The sequence below is a fragment of the Alligator mississippiensis genome, chromosome 11, assembly GCF_030867095.1.
Source record: "Alligator mississippiensis isolate rAllMis1 chromosome 11, rAllMis1, whole genome shotgun sequence".
Classification (NCBI taxonomy): domain Eukaryota; kingdom Metazoa; phylum Chordata; order Crocodylia; family Alligatoridae; genus Alligator; species Alligator mississippiensis.
In genome coordinates this window covers 43,229,516-43,254,080 of record NC_081834.1, presented here as the reverse complement: position 1 = coordinate 43,254,080, position 24,565 = coordinate 43,229,516, and the positions used below count along the sequence as shown (strand labels likewise).

At 49.4% G+C, this 24,565-nt stretch overlaps 1 protein-coding gene across 1 annotated transcript in view; it reads right to left on the bottom strand.

Moving 5' to 3' along the window:
- Positions 1 to 238: 238 nt before the first annotated feature.
- INSYN1 (inhibitory synaptic factor 1) overlaps positions 239 to 24,565 on the bottom strand; it is a 75,000-nt gene continuing 50,673 nt past the window's right edge. Inside the window, exon 3 of the mRNA XM_014604480.3 lies at positions 239 to 1,759. Within this exon, the coding sequence (XP_014459966.1) occupies positions 1,052 to 1,759 (708 nt within the window). The 3' untranslated portion in view covers positions 239 to 1,051. The remainder of the gene's footprint in view (positions 1,760 to 24,565) is intronic.

Here is a 24,565-nt window from a genome sequence, read left to right as displayed (position 1 = left end):
TTGAGCAGGGAGTTGGATTAGATGCAACCTCCTGAGGTCCTTTCCAGTCTTATTCTCCTGTGATTCTGAAACTGGTGTGAAGTGAGAGGAGAACCAAGCAATGAGAATCAAAGTCCAACCAGAATTACCTGGGAATCATTTTTTTCCCTAATATTTAATTCTCCCTTTCTCCTTTCCCAACCACCCACCCCCACCGGGACTTGATTTCCATTTGACCAAATGACCTGCAAAATCTGGCTGGCATGAAAACCATTTATTGAACGAACAGAAATTGCTCATTGACCTGGGTTGGAAGACAAAAAACATTTTGACAGGCTACGAAAACTGACTTGGTCTGGGGTCCAGCCATTCTGAAACTGATTTGTTCGTAAAAATGTAACGTAACAAAATATTGCAGTCTTATGAATAAGCAAGTTTCTAACTGGATGATTTCTTTCAGAATTAGGAGAGGGGAGGTTTCATCAAGCAACAGAGGTGGATCTGAATTTCATAACCTGGCTCAAACTCTGGTATGCTGAGATGCAACCCAGTAGCAAAGGGAGTGGATTTGGCTTTCTGTTATGTGGTGATCCTTCAGTCTTAATACCTCACTTGGACGCTCCCTCCACCCCACAACTAGTTTTCTCAGCCCTGCTTGACTCAGTTTGTCTGCAACCCTTACTTGAAGGAGGTACCACATTTTGATTGTGGGATCCACCCAAAAGCCTCATAAATGAGATCAGCTGCATGGCCAGCTCTGTTCCCCTCCTGCCTTCTCCACGGGGGGGGGGTCTCTCGTTCTACACACACGCGCGTGTGTGTATTATATTATTTTTGTCATTCTGTACGGTTTATTTAGCTGAATCTTTTGTTTAGCAAAACAGTTTAAAATTCCCTGAGCCTCAAAAAATGATGGTTAGGTAGTTGGACATTATTATTAGTTTCCACCTTTTCATGTTGATTTTATTATCAGTATTGATTTATTTAAATATATATATATTTCTGTCCCTCCCACCCCATCCCCTCGTTTCCCTGCTCCAGTTGGTCCCATCACTCTGATTGTGCCCTCTCCTCAGTTTTTGCCTTTGATTTTCTGCTTGGCCGACACGTACGGCAGCACCGTCTGGGTGCTCTTGTCCGACACTGTCTGAGTGCTGCTGTTCCGCGTCAACTTGCGTTGCTGCGCGGCGCTGAGGTGAGGGGGGTGCCGGAGGGATGACGGGGGCACCTTGGAGGCAGGTCCTGCTGGTGGCTTGTGTCCTGCCTCGCTGGGCTCCTCCTGAACGTCCTCGGAGGGCGGTGGCCCGCTGTTGCCTTCCTCACTGCCACCGTCCTCATCGTCGTCACAGCACAAGGCGTGGTAGAGCACCTTGTCACTGAAGCGGACGCGCTCCCTTGTGCCTGGTGTCCTCTGGGAGTGGGTTTTGTGGTTGGGGACAGAGCTGAAGGCCTCCTCGCTAGAGGAGTCGGGTGTCTCTACCCGGGGTCCGTTGGGGATCAGCACCCCACCGTTCATGAGTCTGTAGTCAGGTTGACGGCCCTGCTGCTGCTGCTGCTCCGAGCCGTCCCCAGAGTCCGAGGGGGTGGACACCTCCACAAAGGAGCAGAACTCCCAGCTGTCAGAGAGGATGTCCGAGGTCATGAAATCCAGCTGCCCGAGGTCGAACGTGCCGCCCCCTTTCTCGCTGCTGGATGTGCTGCTCACGGTCGCGGTGGTCCAGTCATCCGGTTCAAGCTCAAACTCAAAATCAGAGGTCAGCTTGTCGATCTGGCTCACCACCTGTGAATGGAGGTGGAGAGAAGTCAGGAGAGAGCTGGGTGGGGCAGCTGCTCCTGCCCTTGCCCCTGCTGGAGAGGGAAAGGAGTCATCACTCACCATCACCACGGCAGGGGTAAAGAGCAGAGCCCGCAAGCAGACTAGCATAACTGAGCTGCATCCCTGGGTAAGTCACCAGCTGCCCAGATTGAATCTGAAATTTTTGCATCTGAAAGCCTGAGTCTCTACTGCCTCAACTAAAAGATAGTCTCTCATATCCATCAGGCAACTCAAACCCCCTAAATGCTGCAGCCACTAGCAGGAGACAGTGAACTACACTGTAAAATTGGGGGTTACCAACACATTTCCTCCCTGCATGGGCTAAGTTCACACAAGGCCACAAGTGACATGAGTTTGCTGGGTCTTTGCCTCATTTTGTAGTGGACGTGGGTAAGCCAAGCCAGCAAACACAAGAACCTACCTTTCCTTCCCAACCTCCCCTTCAGCAAACACCAGAACCAAACCCAAGCAATGTTTTCATTTACGTTTTTGAAACCTTTTGGCCTTTTTCTGTTGCTGTGGTTGGGCCCAAGAGTAACACATCCCATTTCTCCAGCCCCGTGAGGCCTGTACTGGTAGAGAAGCTTTAATGCAAATGGCTGGGACCCTGCCAGCCTCCCCAAGTGTTTGGGCAGCTGCTTCTGCACCAACCTTCAAAAAAAATGTATTTGCATTACAGGACTCTGAATGGCTAGGCAGAAAGGAGTGACTCTGCTTAGGAGGAGACTCTGGGACTGGAGCAGCACATGGCATAGCAGCTCTTGGTGGGGTGCAGCAGCCTCTGTGTGGTGAAGGGAGCAGGGGCTGAGGCTCACTCCCCAATGCCCCTAATTCCCAGGGTGGGGGAGGCCAGCGTGGCATGCCATGGTCACTGCATCAGCCTACAGGAACCTCACTTTTTGGATCCTTTCCATAACACTTAGAAGATCAAGAATCTCGGCCTCTTCCTTCATACGGTGCTGCTGCCCAGCACAAAAGGTTAGGCTTCTGTGTATTGCACGGGACACACTTCTGTTTGCTGACAGAAGGATCCTACGTCAGTCTGAGGAGGTGGCTGTTGGCACACGTCTCTTCCCCTCTCCTTGTGAGTCTATTCTACTTCTCCACTCCTTTCTCCCTCTCCACCTCACTCTCTTCTGCTCTCTATTTCCTCCTGCATTCATTCGTCTACTTCCCTCTGGCTCCCCTCTCTCACTGTCTCTTCTCTGTCTCCTCTCTCTCTCACACCCTCCTGTGGAAGAAGAACAAAGCCGGAGGCATTCAGGCAGTTCATGCCAGGGACATGCTGCTGATTATGCTGAGACAAAGCCAGGGTCAATGCTGCGATGGAAAGGATGGATGAGAAAGCACATCGGCAAGGGGAGCAAAGCACATTATCTACCCAGAAGCAGAGTCATTTCCAAGTACACACAAAACAAGAGCCCTCCAGAGACATGATACACCTCGCAGACAGCCACTGGAGGTGGACGTGGGGAGAGGGTGCTGGGTTAGCAAAGACAAAGCCTGAATCTGCTGTATTCAAACACCTTGGGACTAATTCTCCTCTTATTCACACCACTCACTCCAGAAGGAAGGAGTGCAATGCCTTGCTCTGGGCTCATACTCATGAACCCTTCCTCCAAGTCAGTCCAGTTGTGAATGGACACCTGGTCACTGAGGCTGGGGAGCCCAAGGCAGCTGGACATGAGGATTGCTACAGCACTCCTTGGTGCTCCGGTACATCCATCTGCCTTTGATGCCCCAGCTTCAATGGCCAGGTGCCCATCTACAGCCTTCTGGAGCCACAGCAGAACATCTGAGCTGCCCTAACACCCCTGTGAACATTGTAGAAAACCTGGTCGTCAATGGAGCTGTGGTGTTTTATAACCACTGAAGCTTATTTTCCCCTACATGGGGCCCGGAGGACTGTAAAACAAGGGTGGAGTAAGCCTCAGCTGGACACTCAACTGGTACAGACCTCCACTGACTCAGGCTCTGGGATCCCTTTAGTTTGCACCACATATGTGGTTCTGCTTTCACATATAAAGGGAACCATCACCAGACTGCAGCTTCCTTTGGTGTGGAAGCCACAAGGGCACCAGCCAGGTCCTCTCTATACAGAGGGAGCACAGAGCCCACTTCACACCAATGCAGCCCACTGGTGCTGAGGCTCTTGCTGGTTTGGTTTCAACAGTGCAGCTGTTCTGGTGCGAAACACTCCTCATGTAGACAGGACCCCATCACAGACTGCACAGTGGTAAAACAAGAGTGATGCTGCAGCAGCTGGCATGAGAAAGGGATTGATGGCAGCCAGGTCCAAGTGGAAAATGGGCAACACACTGGAGTGAGCCCCTAGTCCTGCAAAAAGTGCCCAGGGCTTATGCCTCATCCCCAGCCCAGCCCCTCCAGCAGCACATCAGTCTCTGGGCCTGGGAGGAGGCACTAAGTTAGCAGGAAGCATGTCTTCACAGGACCACAGTCTATAAAGCCCAGAGATTTCCCTGAGACTTCCCATTCAACTCCTGCTTCCAACCCAGTAGTGTTAGGTTAACACTATCCACATCCCAGCCTGCTCTAAACCCCATTCCTGATTTTGTTCTTCTATAACAAAACCAGCTTTTCAATCCCATGAAGATGCTCCTGGCCTGCCTTCCCACTGTCTGTTAGCCTGCTGGGGCTTGAGAAAAGCAAGAAGCCCCATAGGTACAACTATCACTGCTGCATCCCAGTAAAGCAGTACCTTTGAACAGTGCCTCCCCCACTGCAGTACTCAAAATACTTCACATACATGAGCTATTTCCCCCCTCAGCAACTTCCACCACAGCTTGTCACTCCCTATTGCACTGCCAGGGAAACTGAGGCACATACAAGTGACTTTTCTGAGGTCAGAGGCAGCCTCACTCTCTTTGTTACCAGATACACAATTCCTCTATATATAGCACCCCTCCAAACATCAGTCCATCTTTCCTCCATGAGCATGACAAAACCCATCCCTCAGCTCACATGTCTCAACAGCTGATCTCAAAGGTCTTTTCTGAGTTGCAAAGTGTTATAAGCCTCATGATCGATGGAGAACCAGAGGCACAGAAAGGGAGAATGGCTTGCCTCAGCTCACCAGCCACGTTGGGATTGGACTGCTGGCCTCCTGTATGCTACTCTCACCTGGGACTCACAGGGTCAAGCTACAGATTACTGTCTCAAAGGACCAATCCTGCAGCCCCTTCCTAGGCAGAACTTTCACTGTTCTTGCCTGCTTGAAGGTGACAATGTAGACTGAGTTTGATGATTGGTGGTGATGACTAGCGAACTGCTGTCACACACACAGTCAGAAGCAGGGTAACTTAGCCCAGGCAAAGCTCTGTGCTGCTGTGGCTAGACTACTACTGGCATCCAAGTTGGCTTGCTTGAAGGTAGCCCCAGAATCTCTGCACCAGGCTGCAATATAAGCAGCCCTTTGGACAGAGCATGAGGAGTAGGTGCAGCAGGCAGTGTGGATTGGCTGCAGGAACAGGCAGAAGAAACACCGTACTGAGTGAGACAGCTCCCAGGACTAGAGAGGCAAAGCCATGGAAAGGCAGTATAGTCTACAGCTACTGGGCGGTGAGTCAAAAGAACTTGGTTTTACTTCTGGTCCTACTGAGCAGCCTCACTTCACCTCCATAAGCCTCAGGCTGAATTTAGTGACTAGCTTTGACCGTGAAATAACCAAGGGGGAGAAAGGGGGTGACCTTTCATTTCAGCATTTGACTCAGTTTGATTCCTTGTGACACGTGATGCAACTCTACTCCTTGTTTTGCAATGGCATTTTCAAGACCAAATTTTCTCCAATGTAATGAAGAAAATAAAAAGGTTAACCCCCCAGCCCATTGTGTCAGTTGAGAGAAAGCATTTTGTTTCACCCACAGCAAAAGGAGTTTTCTAGGTCTTGTTTCAACAAGAAGAGAACAGACTGTTTTTGTTCCAGGGCAGCTGCAACTAACACTTCCCTCAATCCCTCTTCCAGATTTCTAGTCTTGAAAAGTCCAGCTCTGCTTCGAAGGATCAAATGCAAAGATAAAGTAATTGGCTCTGTGACATGACATCTCCAGTATGGGAGTACAGGCTAACACACCTTGCACTCAGACAGTGGAGGTTGACACTTGCCAGCCACCCACACTGGTCACTGCCCCATGGGAAGGAAGGACTTCAATACTTACTAAGCCCCACAGTGGAAGAGTCACATAGGGTCTGGCACAGGCTCCAAAGCCAGCAAGCAACCCAGACCCTCCAAATTCCTTGTTTCATGGAGGGCTTGTTTTTAGGTCCCCCTCACCAAAAGCAACAAGCCTGAATGCAAACACTGGGTTGTATCTTTTGTTGCTGAGTGTGGTCTAGCTGAGATCTGTCCTGAACTGCATGGCTAGGGGAGGTCTCCAGGACTGTGAGGGTGGGTCTAGTTGGGGGGGCACTGGAATAGACTTCAACAGAACAGTTTCAACCCTAGCTCTATTGCCGACCTGCAGGGTGATCCTAAGTGAGCTTCTGGATCTCTCCCACCTTGCCTTGTAATCTGTTTAAGGCAGAGACTGGGTGTCTCACTGACTGTGTATGCATCTGTGTGTACCAGGGGCCATGATGTTGGCTAGGATTACTAAACCTGTGGTTGCCCGTCTTTTCCATGCTGGGATCCACCCTCCAATCTAGCCGAGACCTAACCAGAATCCTCCTTCCAATATGGAGAGAGCAGGACCCCTGCTCTGGGCACTTCCATCCTTCTCCCCTAGATGAAACTCCTGATATGGTCAGAGCCCTGACACAGTGTGCTAGGGCCCACCCTGAGACCACCCCCTTCTATTTTTCTTTGTGCCTCCCTACACCCGTGCCAGACTGCCTCCAAGCTGCTTTTACAGCCAGGGAGAATCAAAACTGTATCCTGGGAGACTTTCCACAATCTTCTGCAATCAGCCAGGTTCCAGTGCAGGCTCCAATCCAGTTTTAATCCATCAAGGCATTGACTCCAGATTAACACCACAGAACTGACACCAGAATTTGGATTAGTACCTCACACACATATAAGGCTGGCCCATGTACTTAGCTGGACACTTCTTTACCCTCTGGAGGCAGATGGGTCTGTAGCACAGGGCAGCTGATCCTATAATGCAAGGTGCGGAGGTTCTTTGTAGGTGTCTTGCCTTCAATAACAGAGATGATCCTTTCTCTGGGAACCCTTTGGGGGCTATCTTGCACCTGGCCATGTAACCCAAGAGCATCACTGCTCCTCTTAGTGCACAGTACGGAAAGTGCTCTTAATAGGGCAGTGTACAGACATAGAATAGCAAGAAGTAGGCACAGGGTAGCAAGAATAGCAATGCGGCAGTGGCTTTTTAGTCATTAATAAAACAGGCCTTTTAAAAATGAAAAATAAAGGACCATGATGTCCTGGTTCACATTAGGGCCAGAGAAAAACCTGTAGGGCTGTATTTGGAAACTGCTTTGGGCAGAGGAATAAAGAGGCAAATTTGGAAGTGGTCAACCTTGCTATCTTCCTCAAAGTAAAACACTGGTGGAAGGTGTAGTCCATCATCCCCTCATGGCTGTGCTATTACAGAACAGGAGTCTGCTACTGCTGCTATATAAGAAACCACTTCTTGTAGCTTGAGCGGTAGTGGTCAGTGCAGCAGTGTCAAAGACCCACCCTGCCGGTGACCCTGCACTATTAACCCACCACAGTGACTAGTTAGGAAATCCACAGGAAGTGCTCACAAGGGGCAATCAGCCTCAGAGAAGAGGAGGGTGTCCCTAAAATGGGATCCAGAACCAGAGCCCTGCTGATGTTCTAGCTATGGGGCAAGTGGCTTCTGCATTGTGCCTGCTGCTGTGAAATGCCTGCCCCTGATCCATCACTCCATGGGTACTCCTAGAGCTCTCATTAACATCAGAAACAGACTGAAGCAGAATCAGGCTCCAAACATCCTCCGATGCTGAAGCCCAGTGCAGCAGAAGGCAGGGGAGCAAGAAAGCTGAGGTTCCCGATCCCTTTCACATATCAGCCAGTGGAAGTTTGACCTTCACTACCCTACCCAATGCCCTTCTACCCGCTTTTCCATCCTCTTTTGTCCTCGTTTCTCCTCTCCTTTCCATCTCATCCTACCAGGCAGGCAGAGGGTGTAAAAGGATTATACCTCCTCCCCAGCTCTCAGAGGAAGGGTCTGGTTGCGATTCCCCTGCCCACAGATGTCCAAGGGATTTCATGGTACTGACTATGATAGAGCAGGGTCTACTGTGTGCTGGTGGCCCCACCAGCTCTCCCTGGCCTCACCAGCTCACTGGCCCTACAGCCAAGCCAACACTACACAGGAAGAAGACACCACAAACCATGGGACTATGGCTTAGTGCCATCTCCTTGTGCGTGGAACATCTTGGCACACACAGGTGGAGCATGCCTGTTGTGTCCCTGGCATGCTGGAGATAATGAAGGTGGGCAGGGGAAGTCTCCCAGGATACAGTCTTGATGCTTGGTTGAGCATGGTCTTCTCTGGAGACCTGGGCCCAAACCCAGAAGAGGGCACCAGAAAGATGCGTTTGGTGGGTCTCACAACTAGTCCCAAGGGTATTCAGAGCCACAGGCTGGCACAGCTGACAGGCTGCGCTCAGGAGAGGCTCGGGAGTAGAAGGCAGGGGGCAGGGTATAGATCAGGCTGGAAGTGCATGAACAGGATTGTGTGAGACCCAAAGCTTGGGAGGGTGGAGGGGGCTGCAGGCCCAGCTGTGCTACAGTAGCAGGGCTGTGTAGAGACAGCTTGCTTAGCTCTGGCTTCGCTCTAGGCAGTGCTGACGGTCCCTCATTCTCATGGGGTAAAGCACCTACAAATTGATTGACCTAAACTAGGGCTGTTCCAGCTTCTCACCAGCCCTACGGGGTGGGCTTGGCAATGGGTGGTCAGGACATTCACACACTGCTCTCCACCATGGTCTGCACATGTTGCACTACACAGGGTGGATTCAGGTGCTTTCAGCTACATCTATGAGGCCTTCCCACCCATCCTACTGTGGCTGCATCCCTGTTCCCACAAAGGGAGGCCCAGCTGGGACCTGCAAAGTCTTGACTGTCCTTGGCTGGTGCTCAGAAAATACATGTCCTAAGAGGGCAAACGTGGCTGAGGGCGCCACCAGGACTCTATGGTATCCAATGCTCTGCTCTTTGGCACCACCTTCCAGCCGATTTGGGGAAGAGCATTTCTATCCCTTCCAGAGTGCAGGGCCAGCACTAAACTGCATTCTCTTGGATCTCTGGGCATTGAGTTGTGTTAGAATAATTGATGCACGCTTATGTTCTTACATGTTGGGCAAACTCCTGCCCTCGTCTAGTCCTGCCAATAGATTGGAATGATTCCTCTTTGGACTCAGCAGGCAGTGCCTCTCCATCAAAAGGCCACACATTGTCCAGGGCCGGGGAGATGCCTGGAGAATTCATGGATCAGGAGCAAATTCAGACCTGTGCTATCACCTAAAATCAGAGGAATTGCAGCAGAGGGAAGCAGGGCCCAAGGGAAGCTTCTTCTGCTTCCTGCTTTCTTCCTCACCCCTCTCTTTGCCCTTGACCCATTAGCTCCAGTTCAATCCACTGCTCATTTCACTGGTGCATTTAGGCTGCAGTCAGGGTCTGGTATCAGGGACATTCAGCTGCAAAGCCAGATTTTAGCCCTAAGCAATCTGACAATGAGAGTTCAGGGCTGAAGGGGCAGGCAGTGTGCAGGGGAATGGCTTTCTTCAGCAGTCTGAGAGGGAAAGGTGGGCTGGTAGTTCATTCATGAGGACTATTCATAGCCCTAAGACATGGCTTCTATGGAGTTCCCTGCTGTGCACTTGCTCACAGAGCTATTAGCAGCAGCCAGATCTTTCCCTTGCTGTGTAAGGAGTTTCACAAAGGGCCCCATGAAAGCACTCTGCCTAGAAGCAACATCCTTGAGCACGTATTTACTCCACAATCTGGGTATTGGGCTCATGAAGAATTTGAAACATATCTCACTGCAGAGCATTACCCCTTCCTCATTTCCCTCGTGCAGATCTGATATACAACATAGTTAGACAGCTGCCGTATTCTGCCCCGAGGGTGGCTGTGGTGATCCTGGTGGCATTTACTTGCAGTAAGCTTATTCTTTACATGGCCTGAACCTGCTCCCACTACTGCCGGAATGAACTGGCTGTTTCTTTATACCAGTGGTTTTCAACCTTTTTTTCATTTGCGGACTCCTAAAACACATTTTGAATGGAGGTACAGGTTCCTTTGAGGGAAGTAAGTGTGGGTATTCACATACTTTTCATTGATCACGGTCATCTTTTGCAGACCCTTAGATACAGTCTGCAGACCCCCAGGGGTCCACGAACCACAGGCTGAAAACCACTGCTTTATACAATACAATGGGACAAGACAGAGGTGCATCAGCAAAGCTGTGTGGAAACCAATACTGGGACAGCAGCAGGGCTACAGATGTTAGGATTGACGTACATTTTGAATGGGGTTGGCTTCTCCCTCAACTCCCCGAGCATATACTTGGCCAGCTTTCCCCAGAGAGTGAACTGCCGGTGCTGTGGGGCAGACAGGATACAAGATGCATTGGCTGAGAAGTTCCTCATACAACCTCCTTGTGCCTAGATTTGTTCTTTGTTAAAGGGGGCACCAAGACCCTGATGTCAACAACACAACTAACACAATTTAAGAAAGGTATATGAAATGGGTACAATTTCATAAATTAAGGCTGAACTTCTCAAAGACTCCTAGACGATTGGACAGTTAGCCCCTGATCCACACTGGCCACGTTTACACATGCCCCTGACTGCACAATTGGTACCGTGCAGTCATTTTGTACTTGCTTTAGCACTAAATGACTGTGCAGTACCCACCAATACTGCGCAGTCCTGGCATCACATGGGTCATTTTTTACCGTAATGAGTAGTAGCAACAAGTGTAGCTCATCACTACAGCAACTTAGCACCTCCTGTAGATGTGCCCACTGTGACATAGGTGCCTATTTCCCACTGGAATCTATAGGAGTAAGAGACCTAAGTGTCTTTCAGGATCTGTGCCCTATGCTGTAATAGGATGCGGGGGTTCAGATCACTTGGGTAGCTCTGAAGACCTCAGACTAACTTATAACAAACACCTCTGGACAACGAACCTGTCTGCAATTGAGATAACTCCATGGCTTTATACTGAGCCAACATCTGTGGTCCTATGCCTCCTCACCCTCCTGTCACCCCTCACTCCTTTGCCCTTGGTCCATTCATGAATGATGTACCTAGAGGGAAGTGATCTTCATTCCCAGCTGAGCTGAGGAATGCCCTACCACAGATTTCTTGTGTGGCCCTGGCCAAGTCACTTAGCCTTACAGTGCCTTGGTTTGCCATCTGTACACTGGAAATAGCAGCATAAGAGTATACTAAAGACTGTGGAGTACTCGGAAACTACAGTGATAGGAATTTTATGCAAAGGGGAGATGGGCTGGTCTGTTGTGCTCCTAGAGAAGAAAGTAAGGGCTCAGTAGGGGGAGCAGGTGAAGGAAAGGTGTCAGGAGTGAGATGGAAAGGAAGAAGGAACAGGGCTTGTGAAAAAACACGGGAGCCAAAGTGATTTAAATGACAGCACAAGGGGCTGAGTATCTGGGCTGAATTCCCAGCTCAGTCTGAGCCCTCATGTGAGCTGGAGTCTACCTGTGTCCCAGTTCTGGCAATGCAGATCCATCTGATCCCCTGGTATTGTATTTTGTGGATTTTTTGTATTTTAACCAACCCTTTCCATCTCCCAGCTCTTGCTGATTTAGCCTAGAGGCTTCTTGGGGCAAGGACTGTTTCTTCCTTAGTGTTTATGCAGTGCCTTGCACAACTGTTCCTCCAGGGAGAACAACCAGAGGCAAATGGTAGCGATGGCACATGCATGTTTTATCACATAGAGCTCAGGTACGGTGGCTAAAGAGGGCAATAAATGGAATTAGACCGGACTAGAAAGGGGGCCTGGTCTCTGCAGCCACTTCAAGGTGCCCATTATCACAATGATGGTGCCACAGCTGTGAGAGTGAGGGAAGGAGTGTCTCCATTGCTTGGGGCGCTGAAAATTCACTGGAGAAAGCCCTTGAGAATGTCTGGTGAGGAAGAGGCTGGAAAGGGTGAGGAAGAAGTGGGTTGGATGAACCAGTTTTTTCCCATCCCTGCCTTGTACGATCAAAGGTTTCCTTAGGAGAAGAGGGAGGGCAAGGTCTCCTTCAGACTTGCCTGGCTCGGCTGCATACGAAAATAACCTGCCTGGCTCAGCTGCCCAGGGAAATGATAAATGTCATAAAACAGAGAGATGCAGCAAAGGAAAGGAAGATAGAAGCGTTGGCCAGGCTGGCTCCAGAGCTCAGGGCAGAGCTGCCAGCTCCTGGGGAGCGCTGTGCTGCAGGGCGCTCCATTTCTGAGTGGTGTCCCCTGAGCCTTCCCCCTCCCCACACCCACTCGATTATGTTGGGGGCCTCCAGTATTCCCACAAGCCTGGGGCTGAAGGAGGGGGGTTTGCTCTGGTTGGAATGAGGCCTGAGGGATTTTGTCCATGGGACAGGAGCCTTCTCTGACCCACGGTCTTTGTACCGTAGGGCTGAGGCATGGGCACATCACAGGCACCTTCTGTGCTCAGAGCAAGGCCGTTGCTCTGAGCAAGCTGCTGAGCTGGAACTCGCTTGTATTTGATGGAAAACCCCAACTCCCAACCCTCTCCTCCTACAAGCAGTACCCAGCACGGCTGCCACAAGTGACACTCAGGGAAGGGCACCCCCTCCTCCTTGCCTGCCAGTGTGAAAGAGAGTGCACCCTCCTAGTTAAGCCACTGAGGGTATGTCTATGCCAAAACCTTGGCACTCCTGGGCAGGGACACCCTTGAACCTGTCCTACCCACCCTCTCCAACCTGCCTGTCACAGCAACGAGGAGGCAATACCGCACTGGGGGTGGCAGCCCCCTGCTGCTCTCAAGTGCCTCGGACACAGAGAGTAAGAGCAGTGGGGCAACAGCTTCCCATTGCCTGACTTCTGGGTTGGGCGAGGATGAATGGGAGCAGGCGGATGTGGTCATCCTTCTCAGGAGCACTGCAGAGGTGGCATAAGAATGTGCTGGGGGTATCCCACTACTCCCAGGCCGGCACCGCTTTGCTGAGTAGCCGTAAGCCAGGCTGTGTGTGCAGCCCCTAGCACCAGGGGGGCCCTGAGCCAACTTGGGTGCTGCCAGAGTAAGCTCCTCCTGTTTCCATCTACTTTCCCCCATAGGTGGTGTCTCAGGATTGTGTTTTGGGCTTGGCTCTGGCTTCAGATCACTCACACTTGAGGCATTCTGTTATTTCTGCACAGCCATGCGCGTGTGTGTGTGTGTGCGTGTGTGTGTGTGTGGTATTTCTCTCTGACTCCTGTGTGGGAGGCAGAGCACGAAGTGAAAATTAAAATCAGCAGCATTTTTAAGTGCATGTTTTTGGCAGAGTTGCTGGATTTCCTTCCCTCCTTCACTGTTCTCTCCTCAGGGGGAATTGGCAGAGGGCCGAGTGTTAAGCATTGCCCGCACAGAGCACCTCTCTGCAGTGATGCGGTGGGTAAGCTCGGAGCCCCGCACACACCAGAGAACGTGCTGGTGTGGAGAGCCGGGAGCGGGCTGGGGAGAAGGGCCCCTGGATCTGGGACTCCAGGGAGCCCTTGAGTAGAGGCCACTCTCAGATGAGTGTGGTTGCTCTGCAGCCCTGTGCTCTGCTTTGGGGTGGAGAGCTCAATTTGAGGCCTTCCCCTGGCCTTGTGCAAAACTAGGGTATCCACCTGGCATGATTGGGACTTGGCTGGGCATCCAGAAGCTCACTTCTGAGCCCCGGGGGAAGTGGTTTTGCTTCAGGCTACAATGGGCATCCTGGTGCCCGCAACTGAGGACAACCACACATGGGTTATAGGGCTCAGACGCGATGCAGATTCTCAAACTTTTATACCGCCAGCTCAGGGAGGAAGCAGAACATGGGCTGAATGCCTGATACTGTTGTGAGTGCTGAACAGGGTAGCATAATGCATCTGGGAAGCCCCTGTTAGCTGTGCCGCTTACCCACTGCTTGTATCATGCTGCAAGTTCTGTAACACCCATTCTCTCACGAGTTTGGGGCACAGCCTTGTAGGACCAGGGTGATCTACCAGGCAGGTTCTGGGGCATATGTCTAGCTTGGTTTCTATTCATCACCACGAAATGAGGGTAGCCAGACCCTAGGCTTCTGTAGGGCCTTCTACCTGAGGCACGGGAAGTCCTTTCCAAACACGTATTTACAGTCCTGATTGCACTGATGGAAACACCTGTATCTCAGGACCTCCACACATCCGAAAAACACTCGGTAACAGTCTCTCAACCTGCTACCCTTAATTTGTCCACTGCTTTTTCTTTCACTTGTGCTTGCACTGCATCAGTGGAACAACCAGGATGACAGCTGAGTGGTTCTATACTCACTCCCTTTCTCTACTCTATGCTTCCTTTAGGGCCTTATTCACCAGAGGAAAAATATACTCCCCTTTACCCAGCACAAATGTCATTCCTTTGCATCACAACCATGCAAGCCATCCATGTGAACGTATCTCTCATGCTTTCCGTACCCAGCAAAGTCTCCCTTCCTGCTGCGTGGGACCTCCTGTCAACAGGCAGCTTGTTTGCTGGTTAGATTCAAACAGGGAATCATAGGGTTTGAAGGCACGTTGGAGTCTTCTAGTCTACTCTCTTCCCTTGCAGAATTTGCTGTTCCTGAACCAAACTAGACACGTGCCTACCCAACCTCTACTTGAACGCCTCCAGGGTAGGGAGAGTCCACAGCTTCTCTAGGCAACTTCCTCCATAATCCTGCTCCTGTCACAGTCATGAGGCTTTTCAGGAAGGCCAACTAGGGAGGGCAGGTTTTGACCTTATAACCCTGGAAAGCAAAAGCTCTACTACTTAAGCTATTACCTCAAATCCACAATGGGGAAGTGTTGTTGTAAAAAGAGAAGGATAACAAGCATCATGCTTGGTAAGGAGGCTGGCTTCTCCAGCACAGCTTGGCTATGGGGGCACCTTGGACTGTTGCTTGCTTGCTGAGGAAATATCCAGCCAAAACCTTCCCATGAACAACAGATCGACATTCCCATTCAGCACTCACATGACATGAGGCTGAGGATCTTTTATTCTACCTCCTTCCCCTCCACCGATCAGGACATCAAAGGACCTCTGAGTGTGATGAGGAGGATTGGCAGAAGAAAGCCTTCCACTTGGCTGTCACAGGGCCTCTGTGAAGCTGGAAGCACAGATCTCCCCAGACTGCATTGAAGTACCACCTTCCATAGCTAGCAATTGTAACACACTTGCATCCTCTGCAGACTGGGCACAGGGTGGGGAGTGTGGCACGCCTTAAACACCTTGTTACATCAACACCTGCCTTGGCCACCAAACTATGGCTAGAGCTCCTGAGCAGAGTGGCACACTTTAAGGCAGCAGTTCTCGACTTTGTACTACCACAACCCCGAGTGCTGGATGCCAGCAGCGGGGAACGGGGAGCTCGCACGTGGCAGCCACTGCTGCCATCCAGCACCCCATGCCGCCGCCACACACCACTTCCCCGCACCGTCGTGGTACCCCTTGGGAAGTTTGCAGCCCTCTTTTAAGTTGCTCGCAGTTTGTTAACCCCTATTTTAAAGTAAGCCCTCTAGCACAGACCTACTGAGACCATCTCCAGCACAAGGCCTGCAGGCAGCCCGGTGGTGGAATGTATTTTATCCCCTCGCCCTCCTGTCTTTTGAGCACGGATTCATGTTCCTGGCCCCCTCTCCTATCTCTAGTTGCTGTCCAGTCCTTACAAGATCAAATATGTGCTGGACATAAGCAGCTGATTAGGTCTTATCAGTCTGCCACCTTAACAAGGCACTTGCTTGGTTGAGCTGTGGGTTAGCAGGGGACACCAAGATGCCACCTGAGCCTAAAATCGATACTCAGTTTTGAGGTCCCATTTGAGTGTCTCCAGGTCAATACTACCCACCAGGCTCTGGCAGAATCCACTCGTCGAAGCCTGCTTCTTCTGGACTTTCCAGAGCCAGGCGTACCCCAAAATGAACTCCCCTGATGCCAGGAAGATCTCAGGTCTCCCGAGAGTGTAAGTCAGTGAGCAATTCAACAGAAGCTGCCACACATACAGAATAACCACAGCAGAGGCCTCAGGAAAGGTGAAGAGGCTGGACGAACCTACAAAGGTGTCGGCCTGATGGCATCTGGACCAGTCTGCTAAACTGACCAATAATGCAGGGGGCTTACATGGTCGACAGCTCCACAGGAAAGAGGAACGTGGTGGGGGAACTGAGAAAATACCTGGCGGCTAAACGAAAATCCTCCTGTACGTATTTAGGACACTGCTGCACAAACACTACAGAAACTGGAATCTAGGTGGGCAATCTCCCTGTGGATGGGAGTTTTCTTTCATGGGATTTTCTCACTCTCCCCTCCTTGGTACTGAGCAGCAGTGATGGATAGAATATTTTTGTTGAAATATTTTTTTTTCCCCAACCAAAAGTAGCTTTCCAACTGCAACAAAAGTTTTCATGGAAACTTTCTGATACAAAACAAATTTCCCTCTTTTTCTTTCCCTCAACTTCTCCCCTTCCCCCTTCTTTGTTCCTATTTTCTACTTTTTTAGTGGAAAAAAAAAGAGGGGCAAGGAGTTTTCAAAACTTTTTGTTGTTTTACTGAATTTTTGAAAAAGGGGCACATTAAGGGAAGGTATCTAAGTGGACCTTTTTCTGTTGGGCTAGAGATTTGTCATGGAAATTCTCTTATCAACTTTTAACCAGCCGTAATGAACAGAGCACTTGAATCTGCTATTTAATTGCAGGTTATGGAATCTCTGTACTGAGCGAAAGAAATGATCTAGTCAGCTGTGCTGTCTAGTACAAGGAGCACGATTCATCCTTGAGGCTTATACTTATTTTACTTCTTGTTTCTGCTGCTCCCATGACTACTGCAGCTCTCTCGGGGGAGGACGGGAGGAGGGGGAGCCGAGTCCTTATACTAAGCTCTCCCTTCCCCACTCATCACAAGGAGACTTTCTTTTTCCATCCCTTCAATGAGAACTTGCGACACCCTCCACTCACAACAGACTCAGGGAACTGTTACATGTTGCACTTAGCACATGTTGACTGAATTTAAAACACTAATGTACAAGCATTCAAGCAGGATAACACGTGCTAAGTGCTCTCGTATTGTAGCAAAGTTAATGCCTTTTTGAGTGAGGAGTATCTCCCAATCATATTAAGCAACATGCCTTATGTTAATGTGGGATTGCTCCACAGAAATAATATGACCAATTATGGTCCCAGGGCTGGGACCCACAATCCACTGATTGCGTGTCCCAGCCGTAGGACTGCGTGGGCATCTCCAACTGGTTCAAGACTCCGGTGGGATACTAGGATCTATATTTAGATCGTAGTCAGCATTTAAGTACAACTGCTCAGAAAAGTTTCTAAGTTGTATTATTAATGTTTACCATGATCTTAATATAACATGTGCTAAATGTAACAACACAGTAGCCGTTTTGGTCTGAGATGAGAAGAAATGAAAAAATCTAGAACTCTTGGTTCCAAAATGATACCAAAATGATATCTTGAACTTTCCCTGAGCCTGTTGAAGGGTGCACGAACCCGAAAGCTTGCAGAAAAGATTTTTTTTTGGCAATTTCTCAGTTGGTTTAATAAAAGGTAACATTTTGGAACCAGGAGTTCTAGATTTCTTTTTGTCTGAGACCAACACGGCAACCACATACATCCCTGAAACATGGAAGATGCCGAATTTTAGCCGATTTTGGATTATAAACTTCACTGCTGAACAACTAGAAAGATTTCTACACCTCCCTGCCTGCCATCTGACACTAGCAGGGAAGAAATCCTGCTGGATCTACACAACAAAGAGCAAGCTCACAAAGAGACTCTCATGGACCCAGAGGGTCAGTTTTCCAGCTTCTGCTTCCTCTGCACAAAAATGAAGTTTATTTCCTACATATGAGGAATTTTACCATCCTGAACTTTCCCTAAGCCTGCCGAAGGGCGCATGAGCCCAAAAGCTTGCAGAAAAAGATCCTTTTTTTGCAATTTCTCAGCTGGTCTAATAAAAGATATCATTTTGGAAGCAAGAGATCTAGATTTTTGCATTTCTAAATGTAACAAGGCCCTCAGTTGTCTCGTATACACTCACCAGAGCCCCCTAACGGCTGGCAGCATAGCTCTGTAGTACCCATTTCCACCGATTTGCTGGTACTAAGACAAGCCACTGCTGGTCCTCCACAGCCTCATAATAGCTATATTGTTTGCTGGTGGCTTTGTAGTTCTTGTGAAGACTACACTAAAAAAACCCCAACTAGTCATACTCCCACCTGGGCAGTCAGCTGTAGAAGAGCTAAAGTTGATTTAGGACCTTTAGCTTTCCTTGTCCTTTTTCTAACACTGGCAATTCCTCTGAAACCATATGCACGGAGGTACAATTAGACAAAGGAGAAAACAGCACTAGTCCTTTCCATGTCATACATCCTACTTTCAAGTGCTTAATTTCCATTTAACCTTTATTGTTTCTTTGGTGAAACAATCTCGGCAACCCTGACTGCTGAATGCAGCTGCCTTGCTAAGAGCATGCTGCCTGTATTAGAACTTTTGCCGGGAGTGAAACTTAAAGCTGAGGTTGCGAATTAACTTCAGTATCTGTTTCCTGCTCTTACTCATTTATAACCATTCCCAGGATTTTCCTTTGGGAATTAAATTGTCTAGTGTCAACCTGAGCCCAAAGGTGATGTCTCTATTATATCTCTGCAGGTGGTGGAAGATTTGAGCTAAGTCTCTTTAAATCTTTCTTCTTAATGAAACCGGATTTTTACCCAGTCCTGACTCAAAATACAAGTGACTCAATGACAATTTACCTGACAAAGGAGTGACTAAAAATCGCATGATTTGGCTCAGAATTTGCACTGGCTTTTCTACCTCAACTGTGCAATCACAGAAGGTCAAAACTTATATATAGTAAATTTCTCCCACTCAGACAATCTCCCAAGGAAGATTGCCCCAACTTACATCAACAAACCCAAGGTTACATCTAGGAAGAGATAAAGACTAGAGCGTTTTCTTCCATGACAGGAACAATCCCATTGCACTTGGAGAGTATGCTACACTCTGGGATAGGTCAGAAAACATCTAACACAGCTTTGGTAAAGTGCCCCAAACCCAACATCTAAGCAATGGGGACACCATAGAAGAGACCTGAGTACATGAGCCAGTGCTGCTGTGAGGCTCCCTCTGAGCTCACTAGGCTGCTGGCTTGGAAACAAGGAGCCAGGGTGCATGGGGCTTGTTTCTTGGAGGTCGTTCTGAGCTCTGCAGGAAGCTTTATAGATATAGTCTATATCACCAGTGTGCTCCTGCTTTGGGTACCAAATTCAGAAACTTCTTATATAGCTGAGACAAGAGAAAGGGACAAAGACCAGGCTCGGATAGATGTGGAATAGATGCACCTGTGCTAAATGCATCTTAATGAGGAGTTATTCTGATTATTATTGTCATACTGAGATCATGTGTCAAGTTTAATACATTTACTGCAAACCCAAGGAGAGTTATTTGCCAAATGCCAATGGCTCGACCTTCATCTCCCAACAGTCTAGGAAGAACTCACATCCAACCACTTGTGCAAACATGCCGAGTTACCCAATATCCATAATTATATAACACACAGAGTATACATAAAACCATCTGCAGGACAATTACATGAATTTTACTTGCATTAATTAATCACTGCTGATGAACAGATGGAAGACTCCCTCAGAGCGCAAATCAGTTCAGATTAAGCAGGCAAAGAGCTTTCTCTACCCTACATGGACGATGAGAGCAACCCCCACCTGAGGGCAGACTAAAGGTTACCTGACCCTCTCCTAATGCTCTTCACCCCTGCTCTTCAGACCCTGCTCTTTGTCATTCCTGCCCCTCCACTCTGCTGGTTCTGTAAATCACACCCCCAAGCCAGTCTTGGGTTCCCCCAGCCATTCCTCTTGATGCTCTAGCATCCTGGCCTGTGGCCTCTTCCTTGCATAGCTCTGCTGATAGCTCTCCACTATGATCCAACTGCCCCTTGATATCCCAGTCCTAGAAAGGCCCTTCTGGATTGCTCTGTTGGGGTTATGGTGGATTCCCCATCCCATTCCACTGCCTGGGCTCCCCCTGCCATTAGCCCACCCAACACCAGTGTGCTGTTTAGCATTAAATTGTTTTACTTCTTGAGGGAACCATCCCCTGGGTGCCCCCACCACACCAAACCCATCCTTTGCCTCCTAGCATGCTTCTTCCAACAGTTTCCAAATGGAGCCCAGATTAATTGGTCCTGCTTTGAGCTGGGGTTGGGATGAGATGACCTCCTGAGGTCCCTTCCAACCCTCATTTTCTATGGTTCTATGATAGTAATGGTGGGAGGCTGATCCCGAGTGTGCAATGGGGACGACTCTAACCCTGAAGAGAACAAGAGGGGAAGACTTGATAAATCTGGCTGAACCCATGGCATGCATGACATATATGGGGGACCTACATAACTCACGGTGAGAGAAAGCAATATTTGTGGCTTTGCTGTGGCCCAGAGAGCCAATTTTGTGGACATTTCACAACAGCCCCACCGCTGATTGGCAGAGGCCCCAGGGGGAAAAGGGATGAGGGGGCAGTCACCAACTTGATTGTTGCCTGCCCTTCATGCTGCCCCCCAACTGGCGCCTTCCCTTCCCAGGCAGGCTGTGAGGCTGGGTCGCAGTGGCAGTGAGGACTGTTGGCTTGCACTGGAGAGCCAGCATTTTATTTTTATTAAGTTTTTTTCGGTTGATTTCCTGGGAAATTGTGACCAATGCCATTTTTTTGCATCGCAAAGATCGCTGTTTTTTTTGCGGTTTCTGCAAAAATCGCAAAATCGCAATTTAAGTAGGTCCCTACTTATATAACCACTTTACCACGTTCTTTGTCAGGCTATCCACAAGGGAAGGAGGCTGCCACAGTGATTGTTTGGGGAGAGAATTGCTGAGACAATTCTCCTGGAGGTACCACATGTGGCTGCCCTATTACTACGATGCTTAATAATACCTTTCTATTATTGCTTCCCTTTCATCCTCCTACACTTGGCTGTTATACACTTCAGTTCTGAGTACCCACCAGGGAGTTTTTATTATTATTATTTCCCTAGGACAAGATTTCCCATTTTATCAGGGGCCTTCTCATCCCCATCCCCAGTGCCAGGCCTATGGGCTAACTTACAGCAGTTCTTTGTTCTGGCCTCTGGGCAGAGGCCTGTAATTTGGCATCACCTCATCCTATGAGCCAATTTGCTCTTTATTGATTCAGGGAAGATTACAAATAGATCAGTTCCTCCTTAATGTATACCTCAGGGCCAACAAGACCCTGAAGGCTCAGAGATGAATCTTTGGTTGAGATATAAGAGAATGATTACTAGTCTCTAAAGTGGGACAGATAAAGCAGGTGGAACTAATAAGGATCCTGAACCATATTAAGATCTGGTATAAAGGGGAGGATTTTTGACCAAATTACCCTTTGGTAGATAGGTAGGAGGAGAGATGTGGAGGAGTTTGTATGGGGATAAACAGATACCATCAAATATTGTGCTATAATAGATATGAAAAGGACACTTAGCCTTTATCTAGCATGCTTATCTGCAGATCTTACAATGCTTTACTAAGCATTGACGTTCTACAGGTGTGGAAAACCAAGGCACAGTGCCTCGCCCGAGCTCACCCAACAAGTCAGAGGCACAGCTGGCAGGATATTTGATCTCTCAGTCGGGTCTATTCACTTAGCCATGCAGCCTCCCAAATCTGCCTTCAGTGTAGGGCCACACTTAACTCATTTGATGGAATTGATGGTACTAGGGTCACTGCCAACAGATTTTATCTCAGAGAAAGAGAGAAAGACAGAGTCTGACCTCTCTCCACCACAACCCAGAAACTCCCTTAACTTGTCTGAGCCAGTGGTGTCCACCTCACCCAGCTGAAGAGGGTAGATCCAGAGCGTGGGGCCACCGGCACAGTCCGGTGGGTGGCAAATTGGCTGGAGGGTCGCACCCAGAGAGTCGTGGTGGATGGGTCGGTTTCGACCTGGAAGGGTATGGGCAGTGGGGTCCCGCAGGGCTTGGTCCTTGGACCGATACTCTTTAATGTCTTCATCAGTGACTTGGACGAGGGAGTGAAATGTACTCTGTCCAAGTTTGCAGATGACACAAAGCTATGGGGAGAAGTGGACATGCCGGAGGGCAGGGAACAGCTGCAGGCAGACCTGGATAGGTTGGACAAGTGGGCAGAAAACAACAGGATGCAGTTCAACAAGGAGAAATGCAAAGTGCTGCACCTAGGGAGGAAAAATGTTCAGCACACCTACAGCCTAGGGAATGACCTGCTTGGTGGCACGGAAGTGGAAAGGGATCTGGAGTCCTAGTGGACTCCAAGATGAACATGAGTTGGCAGTGTGACGAAGCCATCAGAAAAGCCAATGGCACTTTATTGTGCATCAGCAGATGCATGACGAATAGGTCCAAGGAGGTGATACTTCCCCTCTATCGGGTGCTGGTCAGACCGCAGTTGGAGTACTGCGTGCAATTCTGGGCGCCACACTTCAAGAAGGATGCGGATAACCTGGAGAGGGTCCAGAGAAGGGCCACTCGTATGGTTAAGGGCTTGCAGACCAAGCCCTATGAGGAGAGACTAGAGAACTGGACCTTTTCAGCCTCCGCAAGAGAAGGTTGAGAGGCGACCTTGTGGCTGCCTTTAAGTTCATCACGGGGGCACAGAAGGGAATTGGTGAGTATTTATTCACCAAGGCGCCCCCGGGGGTTACAAGAAATAATGGCCACAAGCTAGCAGAGAGCAGATTTAGATTGGACATTAGGAAGAACTTCTTCACAGTTCGAGTGGCCAAGGTCTGGAACGGGCTCCCAAGGGAGGTGGTGCTCTCCCCTACCCTGGGGGTCTTCAAGAGGAGGTTAGATGAGTATCTAGCTGGGGTCATCTAGACCCAGCACTCTTTCCTGCTTATGCAGGGGGTCAGACTCGATGATCTATTGAGGTCTCTTCCAACCCTAACATCTATGAATCTATTATCTGCCCCACGGAGCCAGAATTTGGTGGCAGCCGTGTTAACTGCTTTGACTTCTGGAACCACAGCAGCTGCCACTCCTTCTACTGCCAAATTTCTGGCCCCACAGGCCGCTCCACAGCCAGCTGACATGGTTCCATGCTCCTGATCCAGCGTTCAGGGTTCCCTGTAGGTCCAAAAATTTGGTGGCAAGACAAGGGGCAGCAATGCTAACTCTCACGGCTCTAGAAGCTCTGGCAATTAATGTGGCCACCACTCGCCATGCCACCAGATTTACAGAGCCGTGGGAGCCCCATGGGTCAGATGACACAGCTCTGTGGGCCAGATCCAGCCTGCAGGCCATTGCTTGGTCATCTACTTCTTTTCTACTACAGCAATATGAGCTCAGGGAACCCTCTTCTTCTGCCATTTCTCCATTTGAGGCTGCAGTATGTCATTAACCACAAGACGTTTTTAGCTCTAATGCAGTCATTCCCCAGATCTATGCTTTTGCTAATGATCTGGCAGCGGGCTGACTGTTTGAAGCGTTGAGCACCTGCAGCTCATCCAGGCACTATGCGAGGCTGACCCTGAAAATTAGGACAAGATTCACAAAATAGTCAAACTGAGGAGGGGCTGGGCCAAATCCACACTTGGGCACCTGCAAAACTGACCTGTTTTTCAGAATTGTTAAACAGCCAGCAGCTCCCACGGACGTCCATGGAAGATAGTGACCCAGCTACACGCAGATATAAAAGCATGGTATGAATGGTGTACACATATGCATTTTCATGCTTATCTGCATGCGCGTGTGCACACATACATACACACACAGTTAAGACTGCACACCCATTCACTAACATGCACACTCACACTTCTGTGCACCTACATGCCCACAAACTTATGTTCACACATGAGCGCACACCCTGTACACCCTCATGTAAACACACACATAAATGAGCCATATGCCTACCTGTACACATACAGGTGCCGCATGGCCCCATGCAGGCACACTGTCAAGTGCCAATGGGCAAACTCTGACAGATATATACACACACAGACATGTGCCCTTGTGCACACACATTGCAGCCACTGAACCCTGGTTACTGGAAGGTCAACTGATGCTCTGCAGGCAGTGGTGTCCTGTCCCTTAGAAGGTCGGGCGGCACTAAAGCACTATAATATCAGATCCAATACATGCCTTTCTCTGAACATTTAAAGAGACAGCACCACACTCAAACAAACATTACACTTGATAACTCATGGGACCTAACCCTCAAGAAAGCATCTCCTGCGGTTTTTGCTTAGCCCTCCCCCATCACTGCTGCTGATTAATACATCTAGCAACTACAGGAAAGCTGCTTCCTTCTTCCCAATCAGCCAGCAGGGCTCCTCCTGCTCAATCTGCTTGGGGTTGGTATCATGCAGAGTTATTGGCTCCACAGCCCCTCCAGTGGGCTAGGGAATGGTGAGGGTGGGTGCTGCCATTATAAAAAGGTTTTGCAAAGGACTGCCATCCTGGGCCAGAAGCACTATACTCTTCCGAAACAGGAGGTGATTCTCTAGCCGCTCAACTGAACTGTGTCTCCTTCCTGGAGCTGGGAGGATGGGTGTTCTTGTCCTGCTGTGGCTGAGAGGCTCTAAACAGCTGTGATGTCCTAGATT